Source organism: Lynx canadensis, chromosome D4 (genome assembly GCF_007474595.2).
Source record: "Lynx canadensis isolate LIC74 chromosome D4, mLynCan4.pri.v2, whole genome shotgun sequence".
NCBI lineage: Eukaryota > Metazoa > Chordata > Mammalia > Carnivora > Felidae > Lynx > Lynx canadensis.
The window spans coordinates 14947454-14961820 of record NC_044315.2 but is presented as its reverse complement, the minus strand read 5'-3'; the positions used below and the strand labels follow the sequence as shown (position 1 = coordinate 14961820).

The window sequence follows — 14367 nt, the reverse complement described above, 5'->3', positions numbered from 1 at the left end:
GATGAAGGCTGTAGCTGGGGAGGTAGGGATGAGAATTTGCCCAAAGTCATAGGATGTCCTCGTTGCTAAGAACCTGTGTCCTGAACGAAGCATTTCGCACAGACTATTTTGTGAAATCTTCACAGGACCCCTGGAATAAATGCATGATTATCAACAGTTTTGTAACTTGTCAAAGTAACAGGCTAAGTGGTAAGTTCAGAGCAAAATTAAAACCTGGGTCTTTGTAACTCTAAAACAAATGTGCTCTGACTATACCATAAACATTCTCATACCTCATCAAAACAAATGGCCTGAGTTTTAGTTATACATGGTTATACATGGTGACCATGCATAGCCAACGATAATAGATTTAGCTTTTTATGGACTTCCTGAAAAGCATTTTTTGCAACATCCTTCAGCAAGCATTTGTTGAGGCGTCTGGGCCAGGCGTTGGGCTGGACGATGGAAGCATGGCCATGATAGACTTGCCCCAACACTTGCCCCCAAGGAGTTCGGAGTCTAAGAGAGTGGGGAGTGAGGATGGGGGAAGAAGAAGAAGAGAGTGAATTAGAGCACACCACACAAAGTCACACCCTTATACAACACAAACTCAGTGAAACGGAGACCCAGTAAACTCTAAAGTAGAGTTTTCAGCCATGGCACCATTGCCATTTGGGGCTGGATAGGTCTTTTCTGTAGGGAGTGCCCTGTGCGTTGTGGGATGTTTAGCGGCACCTCTGAATTCTACCCACTAAATGCCAGTAACACTTTCCTTCCTCAGATTTGACAACCAAAAATGCCTCCTGGGGATGGGAGGTAGGGTAGCCCCCAGTTCAGAATCATGGACCTGGAGGTACACCATGGCAGAGATAAGCAATGAAACAAAATTGCAGGTTGTTAATAATGCTGTCTGATTTTTTTAATTTTTCTTAATTTTTTTTAGCATTTCATTTTTTGATGAGACAGACAGAGAGAAAGAGAGAGAGAGAGCATGAGCAGGGGAGGGGCAGAGACAGAGGGAGACACAGCATCTAAAGCAGGCTCCAGGCTCTGAGTGGTCAGCACAGAGCCCTATGCGGGGCTCGAACCCACGAACATGAGATCACGACCTGAGCCGGACCCTCCACCAACTGAGGCACCCAGGTGGCCCTGTCTGATTTTTAAGTAAGGGCTTGTTACGTGCCAAGTACTTTAGAAACCTGCTATCATCCCACCCTGACAATAACCTTTTGATGTGTATAAATCATATTGATGACCCTTTTATAGGACTAAGGCACCAAGAACTCAAGTAACTGACCCTATCAGCTATGCAGTAGTTTCAGGTAGAGCTAAGATTTGAATCCTGGCCTGTCATCTTAATCCATGCACTGACATATGAACAACATTTTTAAGTCTTGCTGGTTCTCTCATGTTCTTTACATGTCCACAGACTAAACATAAAACTGTCAACATAAGAGAATGCATATTTATAGGTTTACCCACTTCTTTTGTGGGTATTCTATCTTGTCCACCTCGGACCTAATTAATCTAGTTAATTCTAGATGATTCAGTTACGGGAATAATGCCCATAGGCCATATATCTAGGAAAAATATGGGCTTTAATTCTGAAGAGTGGAATAAGTTTCATATCTTGGTTTATCTTTCGGCCATCCAACCACTAACTGTGGAAATAATGAAATACTATTGGCTGAGGCTAAATGTTTCTAGATATTTTTATTGGAATGAGTTAACAGAAGGCAAAAAAAAAAAAAAAAAAAAAAAACCTGGATACCTTCTCTCCTTTAAATAAATACCTACAAAGGATCTCCTGGATTACTAGAAAGTTTTCATTTAAATTTCCAATTCTATCATTCCAGCAATACAAGTAAATTTGCATTAGTTATGTTTTCTAGGTATTTCTCGGAAAATTCTAAGTGGAATATTTCCTTTATGGACAGAGTTTTCTTTTTTTTTTTTTTCTAAATGTTTATTTATTTTTGAGAGAGAAACAGAGTGTGACCAGGGGAGGGGCAGAGAGAGAGGGAGACACAGAATCCGAAGCAGGCTCCAGGCTCTGAGCGGTCAGCACAGAGCCCGACCCGGGGCTCGAACCCACACAACGTGAGATCATGACCTGAGCTGAAGTTGGTCACCCAACGGACTGAGCCACCCAGGCGCCCCTAGAGGTTTCAAATAGTCCATTTGCTAGGCTTGCGTAGCTAAGCGAGAATAGTGATCATTTTATACTCATTCATTTACTCCAGTAGACTTTTAGGATCTGCTTCCTGTTCTTCAATTTTTTGTGTGTGCATCTGTGGTCTATTAATATGTATCCCAAATCCAGTAACTATAAGAACATCAACACAGGCATCAGAATTGTTACTGGAGCTTTATTAAATCAGTGCACTAATTGTGGACTGTTATCTGTGAAATCAGGACCTGGGGACAATAAGGCCACCGGTAACATTGTGACCCAGGATGGCTAAAGCGCTGATTCACAATTAGCTGCTGCACTGTGGCTAAGGATTAGGGAGAATTAGGACTGTATGTCAGATCTCTGACACTCAAGTCTACACCCTGGACACAGTGGCACCAGATGCGTGTCAGGCGGTGTGTGGGGACGTTCGACGACTTGATTTAAAAGAAAAATCATCTGTAGATAGGACTTTGTTTATTTGCCCGGCTCAGATTTGACTTTGTGCTGTTTTGGTGGAAAGAAAGAGAACCAGATCTGCTAGTGTATGTAATAAATCTCCCCCAAGAGGCAGGGAGTTTGGCCAACTGAAAATGTGAAGCGAGTTATTTGCATACACTTTAAGATTACTTTAGGAACAAGCATTGGAAAACCTTGTGTCCATCACAAATTGATGATTTCTACCTTCAGGTACTACATAAAACAAGTATAAAATAAAAAAACCAGTCTGAGTGGAGTAGCACTGTGTATATTTCAAAGGTTTTCACAACAAAGGTTTTTCACTAATTTTGACAAGATTTCCACCACTCACCACAAATATGTATGCCCCTTATTAAAATAATAAGGTACTTAAGTAATAAGACTTCTGCCTATGTATATCCATAGAAAATAATTGGATTCTCATTCACACACTTTGTAACTGAGCAAATTTGCTTCTTCACTCTAATTGGGCCGTGAGTCGTCTTTTTAAGCCCATACTTAAATGCCACTTAAAGAATTTTTTCCCATAACCTCATAACTGTAATTAAGTTCCCATGTTACACTGTCTCTTAAAAGCCACACATTTTATGCGGAGCATTTATAGTGATTTACAATTTTATATGCATGTTTGTTTAATATCTCTCTTCCCTATTAATGTCTTATCTACCCCTGTATCTCAAGTCCCCAGCACCATAGCAGAGACTTTGCATATTCATGAATGAATAATGAATAAATGAGAAGCAGACATAAGAGTGAGTATGTGTTCCCTTAAGGAAGCAAAGAGCAGCCCCCGGTAAGCCTTTGCTGTATTTTGTTTCTCTTCCAGAAATGTCTGTGATATTTCTTCTTGTATATTTATAATAAAATTCTCTTTTCTTGAGCCAGCTGGAATGAGTCTCCATTCCTTGGAACGGAAGAGTCCTAAGTCATAGCTAGAGAATGGGGCACATTGACAGAATTGTCAAAGTGAATATAATAATAACAAGGTAACGTTCTAGCAGGAAACATCACAGGAAAGCAAGAGTCCCCTTGATATTGTTTATCCTTGCTTGGTCCAATCTGAAACTGAAACTCCCAACCAATTTGCTTCTTAAATTTAACCCTTTAAAACTGGCCTCTGACTCCACCTGGTGGAGATTCAGAAACCTGTGGAAATAAACCAATCCAAATGAGGATAAAAAGGCACCAGACTGATTTCATTTCTCAAAGAAGAAAAGACACATACTGAAAAAGTAAAATAGATGACCTTCTGGAACGTTTTCACCCACTCAGAGTCCCTGACAACAAGTAGGCTTGCTGTTCTCGGCTCATTTCAGAGGGTCCAGGGATCTGCATGTTCCATTTTCACAGATTCTTGCCCCAAGCTTCTGGGATCCTTTCTACCAGTGGGAAGTACAGGCAGGAGTCTTGCAGGCTGGAGTGGGGAGACGGGATTTGCTTCCTGTTCTGGATTCTGTTGGCACTTTCCAGCAGCAAGAGAGCAGCCAACACTCCATCATCATCTGATGGCACTTCTGGCATCCGCAGCGACGGTAGGTACCATCGCATGCTGGCCAGTAACCCCTCAGCTGCCTCAGTACGGGTTTGGGTGGTGCTTTATTTCCGGTTTCAGCACTGGCCCAGACAGACCCCTTCTCCAGGATCCTGGACTCTGATGGCCCATAGCCTCCAAATATTCCTTCAGGTAGAGGGTTTGTTGCTGGTCCCACAGAGCTATCTGAGTATGACCAATTCCCTGTATTTGATTCCTCTGTTTGAAAACCTAGAGTGGATTTTGACCCACTTCTGCCTCAAGGCCTGAATATCCTGATTCAGATCAATTTCACAAAATGAATTAAAAATTAAAAGTTGGGGCATGTGGGTGGCTCAGTTGGTTTAGTGTCTGACTTCGGCTCAGGTCATGATCTCACAGTTCATGGATTCGAGCCCTGCGTGCGGCTCTGTGCTGAGAGCTCAGAGCCTAGATCCTGCTTCAGATTCTGTGTCTCCCTCTCTCTCTGGCCCTCCCCTGCTTATGCTCTGTCTCTCTCTCCAAAAAGTGAATGAACATTTTAAAAAATGATGTAATTAGACAAGAAAAATAAATAAAAGACATCCAAATTGGAAAGGAAGAAGTGAAATTATCTCTGTTCACAGACAACTTGATCTTATATCACTCATAAAACTTTATACAGCTTTAGTTCATAGTAAAGAACTGATGATTCCATAGACACACACACACACACACACACACACACACACACATACCTGTTAGAAGTAATAAATGAATCGAGCAAAGTAGCAGTATACAAAATCAACACACAAAAATGAGTTGAGCTTCTATACATTAACAATGAACAATCTCCATAGAAAATTAAGAAAGCAATTCCATTTACAGTAGCATCAAGAAGGATAAACTCCTTCAGGAGGTTAATTTAATGTGCTTTTCTACTCCCACCACTGAGCTGTATCCAGCATCTAACTTTTGGTCTTTAATACTCTGGTGGACTGAAGGGACACAGGACCCTTTGGAGGAGAGCTCTATCCAAGCCCTAGAGAAAAAAAGACAAAAGTCTATGTGGGTCTGGATTATGCTGTTTTTGCCAAACATCTACTCCTTATAATAAATCTACTCCTTACAATAAATTTAAAATTTCTGCTGTTAAAAAACGTGTTTCTCACCATTTCTATACTTGAAATTTGGTTCCTTCCACACTCCCTCATTAATTTCATTCCAGAAGTTTACACCCCTGATGATTCTCCCAGTAATCATGACACCCTCATCAAAATATATGTAAATTTCCAGTGATGCCAAAAAACCCTCAAAATGAGAAGACTATCAATCAGTTTTTGTCCATTTTCAAGCATACATTATTCTTGGAAAAGTATCAAGTTTCAAAAACAGATAATTTCATAAAATATATGGTCTCAAGGTCTCATGATCTAACAAGGGAGATTGATCATTAGAAAGGACTTATCCTAAGCGTTGCATCACTTTGAACGCAACTTTGGGTCCTGCAACTCAACGAAGAATCAACTGCTCTAGAATGTAAACCCTAGACCTTGGCAAGTCATAGAGAGTATTCATTTGCTTTAGGGTTTGAAAATATTATCACCACCTTCCGGTAAAATTACTGCAATTTTGGAAAAGTAAACACATAAGAGCAAAAATAAGAATGTAAATATGTAATGAAATCATTAATTAATGCAGATAAATGCTTTCATTGTTATCTTTACAGCTCCAGTTGGCCCTTGAACAAAGGCAGAGGTTAGAGGCTCCAAGCCTCCCCTCCACCCTTATAGCACAGTGAAAAATTCTGGTATAACTTTGAGTCCTGAAAACTTAACTACTACTATCCTGTTGACTGGAAGGCTTACTGATAACATATGGCCAAGCAACTCATATTTTGTATGTTGTATGTATTATATACTGTATTCCTATAATAAAGTCAGCTACAGGAAAGAAAATCATAAGGGAGAGAAAAATACATTTATACTATAAAAAATCCACGTATAAATGGACCTGCACAGTTCAAACGCATGTTATTCAAGGGTCAGCTATATTTGAATTTTACTCTAGTATTTGTAATTGGTGTGCTATTATGTCCACGTTTTAACTGCTCCTTAAGTTGCTAAAGGCATTTAAGAGATTTTCATGTCTTATGTTTTGATTTTAATTAAACATTTAGAAGAGTAAAGTGAAATAGGTTCCTAATTGTTTAAATATTTGAGATATTCTAACTTTAACTTTAAAAGTTTTGATGGATTTGCTTTATAAGTAGTACAGAAATATTTAGAAAGTTTGTGGTCACTCAATGTTTAAGTGAGTGTTAATAACAGAGAGGTTTTGAGTTTAGTGAATTAAGCATTAAACAAAGTAAAAAAGTATGTGTTTTCCATTGTGGAATTAAAGGATCTATCAGTGTATTTGACATTCTGTGTAAATTGCCACACACTGATAGAGGTATGTATTATTCGTTGGGGTCGGGGGAGGGATCTGTCAACTCACTGGTCTCTTCCTCCTCCAACGCCACAGATACCAGAACCAGGAGCCCAGCAGGCCATAGCTTCAGCTTTATTTGGCTTTTAATATAGCCATGCCTTTTAAATTGTATACTTTTTGTCCTTTACCCATCACTGGCATATATTTGAAGCCGACTGCAGTCATGATGATCTAGGGCCATCTTAACTGAAAATCTCTCCTAATGGGTTTTTAAAATTGAACTGGAAATACATTTTTCAGATATCTGTATCTCCTATTTAGTTACAAACTTCTTTAGGCTTTATTCTTCTTTGTATCTGTAGACACATAGAAAAGCATTCAATAAATATATTTGAAGAAATTACGAAAATAGTAATATTTTGTGAATACTAGAAATGCTGGAGAGGACAGATAATATCGCTCATATATTATTGATGGGCAAGTAAATCAGTCCACCTCTCTGGAACTGATGTCTGCAATGTCTTATAAACATGTTCATAAGTTTTGACTACACTTATAGGAATCTGGCCTTAGGTAATAATGAAAAGGAGGCAAAACAATACAAAAAATATTTGGAAACAAAGTGTATATCCACCCATAGGGACTTGGTTAAATGAATTACAGTTCACTCGCTGGATGGAAAATTAACCCTCCCTTAAAATATGTGTTGAGTATCATATAGTAATATGAAAGATTATTTGTGGCATAAGCTTATTTTAAAGGCAGCATTTAAAGCAATTATGACAACATTATGAAACATATGGATTAAAAACTGGACGAAAATAACATCAAAATTGTAACAGTGTTAATTCCATCTCTCTTCCATTTCTCAAATTATGTAAAACGTGGTTTTGTAAATTGCCTTGCCTTCTGTCCTTAAATTTGCATCAGAATTAGATGCAGTTTTAAAATTGTTACTTCCTCCAACTATATATTTAGTTGCAAGAATCAAACAGAATATGCATTTTGGAAAATGTGATGTTTCATCCAGGAACAAATTCTACTTTCAACTTTTAGCTTAGAGTAAGCATGAATTTAATTTCAAGGACCCTATTACTTTTAATATATCATATCTCTACAAGTTTTGTGTACACGGTTAATGTAAGTAAATGTTGCAACAGCTTTTGGAAAAATGAGGAGGAAGGGAAAAGAAACATGGAGTTGAGATTACAACAAAATAAGGCTCAGACAGACCTAAAAATGATGGTAAACATCCCAGTCTATGACCGCCACCCACACGAGAGTGAGGCCATCTTGAATCTTCCACCCCACTTAGCTTCCGATCTTTCAGATCATCACTACATTTGAAATCATGCAGTTTCTCTCTGGAGGAGAGTACTTGTCGTATGCCATAGTGTTGAATGTTCTTTTATGATCTTGATAATGGAGATCATCTGGCACAGAGTCAACAGTCCTGGCAGCTCTGAGATTCTCCCCAATGAGCTCAGCAATCCAGGAAAGTTCATACCCCCTGGAGCTCCATGCCTTCTTCGGTTGGAGGTGGTGGGGAACACATCTCCAGAGACTTAATTTCCTCCAGGATTCCTGTTGGTTTAAATAGACAGGGCAATTGAATGTTATCCTGCATAAATACACCAAGGGAGTCTGTTAAAAATGTAGAGTTCAGGGTCCACTCAGCAGGGACGAAGATTGAAAAGATAAAAAAGATAGAGATTAGAAATTTGTATATTTAACGAGCATTTAATAACCACTCCCATCCTTACCAGTGAATCCACTGAAGATGGTATGTATGTCCTATTTATTGGTAAATAGTGTCTTACACATTTCTCAGAGTAGTCTCATGCTATACATTGGTTATGAAACTGTTTCCAATTCAGAGGCCTTCCCTAAACTCATCCAGAGATGGTCAGACTGGGTTGGCTTCCCTCAGCCTTCCCTGACCTTCAGCAGCTTCCGAATCCACGTAAGCCGCATCCTATTGACTTGGTCACGAAAGCTTTGGGAATTTGTGCTGGGCTCTCTCGTGGTCTGTGTGAAAAATTTTAGTTCCTCTTTTTGAGAAATATATGATAACGAATCTGTTGACCAATATACCAAACATCTCTTCAAATTCACACTAGTGTAGTGATGAGTCATGGGTCAGGATCCGCTTGACATCTCAACTTAAGAGTGGGTTCATTTGAATCTCGGGCTTCATTTCTTTTTTTTTAATTTTTTTTTCAACGTTTTATTTATTTTTGAGACAGAGAGAGACAGAGCATGAACGGGGGAGGGGCAGAGAGAGAGGGAGACACAGAATCGGAAACAGGCTCCAGGCTCCGAGCCATCAGCCCAGAGCCCGACGCGGGGCTCGAACTCACGGACCGCGAGATCGTGACCTGGCTGAAGTCGGACGCTTAACCGACTGCGCCACCCAGGCGCCCCTCGGGCTTCATTTCTAAGCCGAGGCCCCGTTGCCTTGGAAGAAGAAAAGATGGCAGCTCAAGATATGACACCACTGTTTACGCTTCCTTTCCTTTTTTTTTTTTTTTAACCTTTATATCCCCTGAGTGCTAAATCAATGCTCACTCACCTGAAATAAATCTGGCTACTGGTAACCGGTACTGGTATCCTGGTACTGTTGTTTCAGATTCCCAGAAGTTCTTCTCCTCACCACCTACTTTTCTGGCTCATATTCACCCCTATCACTGGATTATCCCTGAAAAAAAAAAAAAACAAACTCACCACATGTCATCATCAGCCTCATCGTCGTCGTCGTGGTCTTCGTTGCCATCAACATCAAATGTTTATTAAACACATACTAAGTGACAGGTATTTTTCTGAGCACTGTAGCTTTCATTGAGTTACATTTCAGTTTCCCATTCTTATGAGGTCTGTATATTACCCCTAATCTGTAGGTAAGGAAATTCCATAGTGGCTTTTTCCCTTTCATTCCTCCTTCTACAATCTACAGTGAAAACCCCCTCAAAGGAAACCCATATAGTTGCAGCCTGGGGCCTTTCGGTTAGTTCTTTTTCTGAAATAGAGTCAATCTTCTGCTTGTTCATGTCACACATACTTGAAAAATGTGTAAGACTGTTGAGTGCATATGTTGTAAGGAAGATTCTCCTCTCCGAAAAATAAAATATGCTAAAAGTATCCAGTCAAGATACACACACACACACACACACACACACAGTATTTTTCCCCTCAGTGGGTTTCCAATGGGTAGCATGTCTTTGTGCATCACGCATGTGAGAGTCAAAGAAAGTTTCTGACTGGCTGAGCCTAAGTCACATGCCGGCTCTGTGGCTGTATCAGAATAGAGACAGATGTGGCCCCTTTGGCTTCCACAGGGGAGACACTACTCCAAACAGAAGTTAACCTCCCCAGTGGCACTGCAATGGTTCATTTTATGTGTCAACCTGACTGGATATTCTGGGTATATCTATGAGGATTTTTTGGGTGAGGTTGTGTTTAAATTTTAGACTGAGGAAAGCAGATTTCCCTCCTTGAGGTGGGTGGGACTCATCCAATCAATTGAAGGCTTGAACAGAACAAGCCTTCTATTTGAACGTACTATTTGGACGTAATGGGAACTAATGACTGCCTTGAGCTGGAATGTTGGTAACTCTGGCTCTGCCTGGATTCCTAGCCTACCAGCTTCTGGACAGGATCTATACCAACAGATCTTCTGGTGCTCAAGCCCGACTCAGATTGTAAAGGCATCATGGCCTTTCCTGGGTCCCCAGCTTGCTGATAGCAGATCCTGGGGCTTATCAGCCTCCATCATCATGTGAGCCAATTCACACACACACACACACACACACACGCACACAACTTATCGGTCCTTTTCTGTTTCCCCGGAGAACCTGATTAATACAGGAAGTCAGCCAAAAAGTGTCAAATCTTCACTACAACAGAGTCTTCCACCATTTGGAACATGTTCTTAAATCTATTCTTTTCTTTCTCATCTACACACCTCATTGAAGTGTTAGACGTAGATCGGGGTTTATCATTTAAGTATCTTTTAGAGAAGTCCGTTTTTATTTCCGTGGTATTGTTACTTGTTCCTCTTTAATTTTCCCATTTGTCACTTTTTAGTAAAATAAGATTTTAAAATGTCATCGTTTTTATCCAATTGTCTGATACCAGCATTGCCTGGGTTAAACTAAAATGCTAGGTTGCAGACGGTGCTACAAATTGATGGCTTGCGGTGCTCATTTTTCAACCGTATGAAATTTCACTGGGAACATGCTAGTCAAGGACTTCTGGTGCCCCGTGTCCCTTCCCATGAGGGATTTAATTCATTCCTCCTTCCCCCGCTATAAAGCAAGACTGATGGGAAATGCTTTGGTGGGGGAGGGTCGTGGAGGGAGGCTTTTCTCATTCTCACTCATTCTGCTCCTTTACCTGTAAAGTGTTCACTATACAAATTAAAGCAGAATAACAAAGAAATGGGCATCCTAGAAAGCATTAGGATTGAAGCCACATTGGCTATTCTAACACTCACATGGTCCTGGGGAGGGCAGCTGTGAGCAGTGAACAGATTTGAAGCCAGATTTGCTCATGACGTGAAAGTTGTCTCTAATCACGCAGCCAGTCATTTCAACGGCATGGTATAATGAGATATGGCATTTAGTCAGAAAGTACTGATTAATCTATCAAAGCAGTTATTGCAATGAGAACGGTTCGTTTTAATAAAGATTAAAAAAATAGAATCAAACCACTGCTCGTCAAATTACTTAGTGCCCAGGCACAGGTTATAGGAACAGCTCAATATAGCACCATTTTTCCCTAAAGCAGGGGGGACTCCCACATCTCCTTCATTTCCAATACCACATTTACAAAGAGCATCTACTTATCTCTTTACTGAAGGAGTCAGTTTAGAAATGGCATTGCTAAACTGTCATTTCAAGACATTGTAATGGTTGCACTCTTTCTCACATCAAACCCACAGAGATGACAGAAAACACATTTTAAAGGATATTCAGCCACGCTGAAAAATAAAAAGAAGACATCTCTTATAATAGATAAGAAATTGTGAGAAATTCTGGAAATACAAGAGCCCAACAGGTTGGATTTATAAGGAAACTCATAGCGCAAGAAAAGTGTGAGAAATTTCCCGTGGAAAAGGCAGGAACAGCACCCAGAGTATCTTGCACTGCAGGGTCAGTGTGGACATTCTTGCCCAGGATGTCATCGGAAGTCATGTTTTTCAGAATCTCAAGAAAGCTCAGTTGAGGAATTAAGGTGGGGGGGGGGGGACTCTAATTCTTCTGCAAGCTAATAATCAACATGGAGGAATTACTGGTTGTAAGGAATTCACTGGTATCTAGTAGAAAGCAAGACATCTGAAGGACTGAAGTTTGGGACTAACCTTTCCAGAAACCTGAACGGGAATATGGAGGACAGAAGCAGGAATGATTTAATCCAGTATTGCCATACGTAGCTCTTGTCATGTATAAATGAGTGTTCATGGTCCAGTCTGCTAACAGTTATTCTTGTCAATGAAATAGATACCGATAAGTTTATCTCATGGCATATTTTAAACAAATCCAATGAGTGGTGTGTCAAAAAATAAAAAGTTTGGAAAACAGAAGATGTCCTTAAATTAGCAACTTCAATCAGTGATTCTGAACAGTCCTGCGAACTTCCTAGGAGATCTTACTGTCATTCATTCATATACTGCCCAATGACATTTTCTGGCATTTTGAGGGTCTGAATAGTTGCTCTAGGCTACAGTTCTTTGTGAATGCCTTAAGAGAGGAAATGCAAAGAAAAGAAGATGTAAATATTATTGAAGGATTCTCCCTTGGGAAATCAGAAATTGATCTAATAACTGAATGAGCAAAAGCATATTGATTTCAACAAAAACTCGACATTGTTTAAAAAGGAAATAAACTTATATGAAGCAATGTGTATCCTAATACCCAACCTAAAGATGGCTACGGGGTACTTGGGTGGCTCAGTTGGCTGAACATCCAGCTCTTGATTTCAGCCCAGGTCATATTCTCATGGTTTGTGGGATCGAGCCCCACATCAGGCTCGTGCTGACAGTATGGAGACTGCATGGGATTCTCTGTCTCCCAATCTCTCTGTCCCTCCCCCACTCATGTTTGCTCTCTGTCTCTCTCAAAATAAATAAACTTTAAAAAGAAAAAAAAAATTCTTTTGGATGAGTGAACAAACACCAATGCAGAATAAAAGCGATCTTTGTTGCAAAACAGATCACGGTTATCAACGTGTTTTTTTTTTAATTCAAGGATGTTAACTTTTAAACATTAAATACATGTAGTATGTGGTAATCTTTACATTTTAAATAATTTTTATTTGACATTTGTTTCGGTTTCATGTTCCAGTCTCCCAGTGCTAGTCATTAATTCGTAAACTTTCTTCATGCTAAAGATCATGGAAAGTAAAATATTAGCAATCTAGCTAGAATTTTCTTTCAAAAAGCTTAAAAAACTGCCTTGAAAGCTGTGAGCTGTGTCACAGTTTGAATTCCAGGAATGTCAACTCAGCAAGGTTCATCCACATCGAATGTCTGCTGCAACTCCTAGCCCGTCTGAAGTTCCACGTGCCAGACCCTGCATGGAGTGCTTCGTGGACTTTAATTCAACTTCTCGCAAAGCCTCATGGGGGAAGTGTTGTTATTCTCCAGGCTTTACAGGGAAGGACAATAAGGCTAAAGGACAGTATGTCTTTCTCCAGGTCGCTCACCTGGTTAACAAGGGGCAGATGCCACCCGAACGTTGGACCCTGGAGCTCACGCTGTTCACCAAGGCTCCATGGCCCCCCTCCTCCACGTGGCATGGGCACCCTCGAGCTGGGACAGTGACAAGACTTGGCCTCTAGCCTTCAAAAGCCAGACTCTAATGGGGTAAATAGATGCATAAATAAGTAGCTGTGATGATGATGAGGAGGAGGAGGAGGAGGAGGAGGAGGAGGAGGAGGAAGAGGAGGAAGGAAGGGAAAGGAAAGGGAAAGAGAAGGAGGAGAAGAAGGAGAAAAGGAAGTTATAGATGCTAAGATGAAGCCATGTACCAACCTGTCTAACCTAGCAGGGGGAGACTCGCCCGGTTCCAGTGCCATTAACCCTGCTGGCACAGCCTCTCCCTCTCCACTGCCTCAACTGCACGTCGAGGAGAACTTTCACACAACCTCCCGGTCTAGTGTGAGGCCTGCCCGAGTGAACCCCTGTGTGGTGCTCAGAGCCTGTGTTAGAACTTCTTACCCTCAGGGAAGACGAGGTTAGTAAAGCGGACCGAGAAGGTCTGGAGAGACTTCTCAGAGAGCTTTCGATTCCAACTAAGCCTGGAAACAAGAGGTATTTGCAAAAACAAAAACACAAAATGGCCGCGGTCTAGGTGGGCCAACAACGCACCTTCCGGACAGCAGGAACAACCAGGAGACAAAACCACACACAGGCTACATCTCAGCTCAGGGTGTGGTGTGCGAATGGACGTGTCAGGAGAGCGAGCTTGACAGAGATGCCGAGAAGCCTGAAGGGACTGAAGCCGGAAACCTAGGAAACAGCTAGATTCTAAGCTGGAGAAGTGTCTTTATGTACCTCAGCCTAGAGGGATTAATGTAAGTTTTTGTTTGCCTAAATGAAAACCTATTTCTGGTCTCTCAGAGAATCCTGGGTTGTTGTTTGTTTGTTTTTAATTTAAAATTTGTATTATGAGCCGATAGGCCCCCAAAGCTCTGTACTCTTCCTGCTCCTTTACCTCTGCCTGGAGCACATAGCATTGTTCAAAAAGGAAAACAACAACAACAACAACAACAACAACCCTGAATTAATTTGGGAAACAAAAACCATACAGCGTAA

At 40.7% G+C, this 14367-nt stretch overlaps 1 protein-coding gene across 1 annotated transcript in view; it reads right to left on the bottom strand.

The window, feature by feature from the left end:
- Positions 1-5103: 5103 nt before the first annotated feature.
- Positions 5104-14367, bottom strand: part of TMC1 (transmembrane channel like 1) — a 125451-nt gene continuing 116187 nt past the window's right edge. Inside the window, exons 21-23 of the mRNA XM_032595676.1 lie at positions 13771-13850; positions 8062-8138; positions 5104-5163 (exon numbers count right to left, since the gene is read on the bottom strand). Of these exons, the coding sequence (XP_032451567.1) occupies positions 5104-5163; positions 8062-8138; positions 13771-13850 (217 nt within the window). The remainder of the gene's footprint in view (positions 5164-8061; positions 8139-13770; positions 13851-14367) is intronic.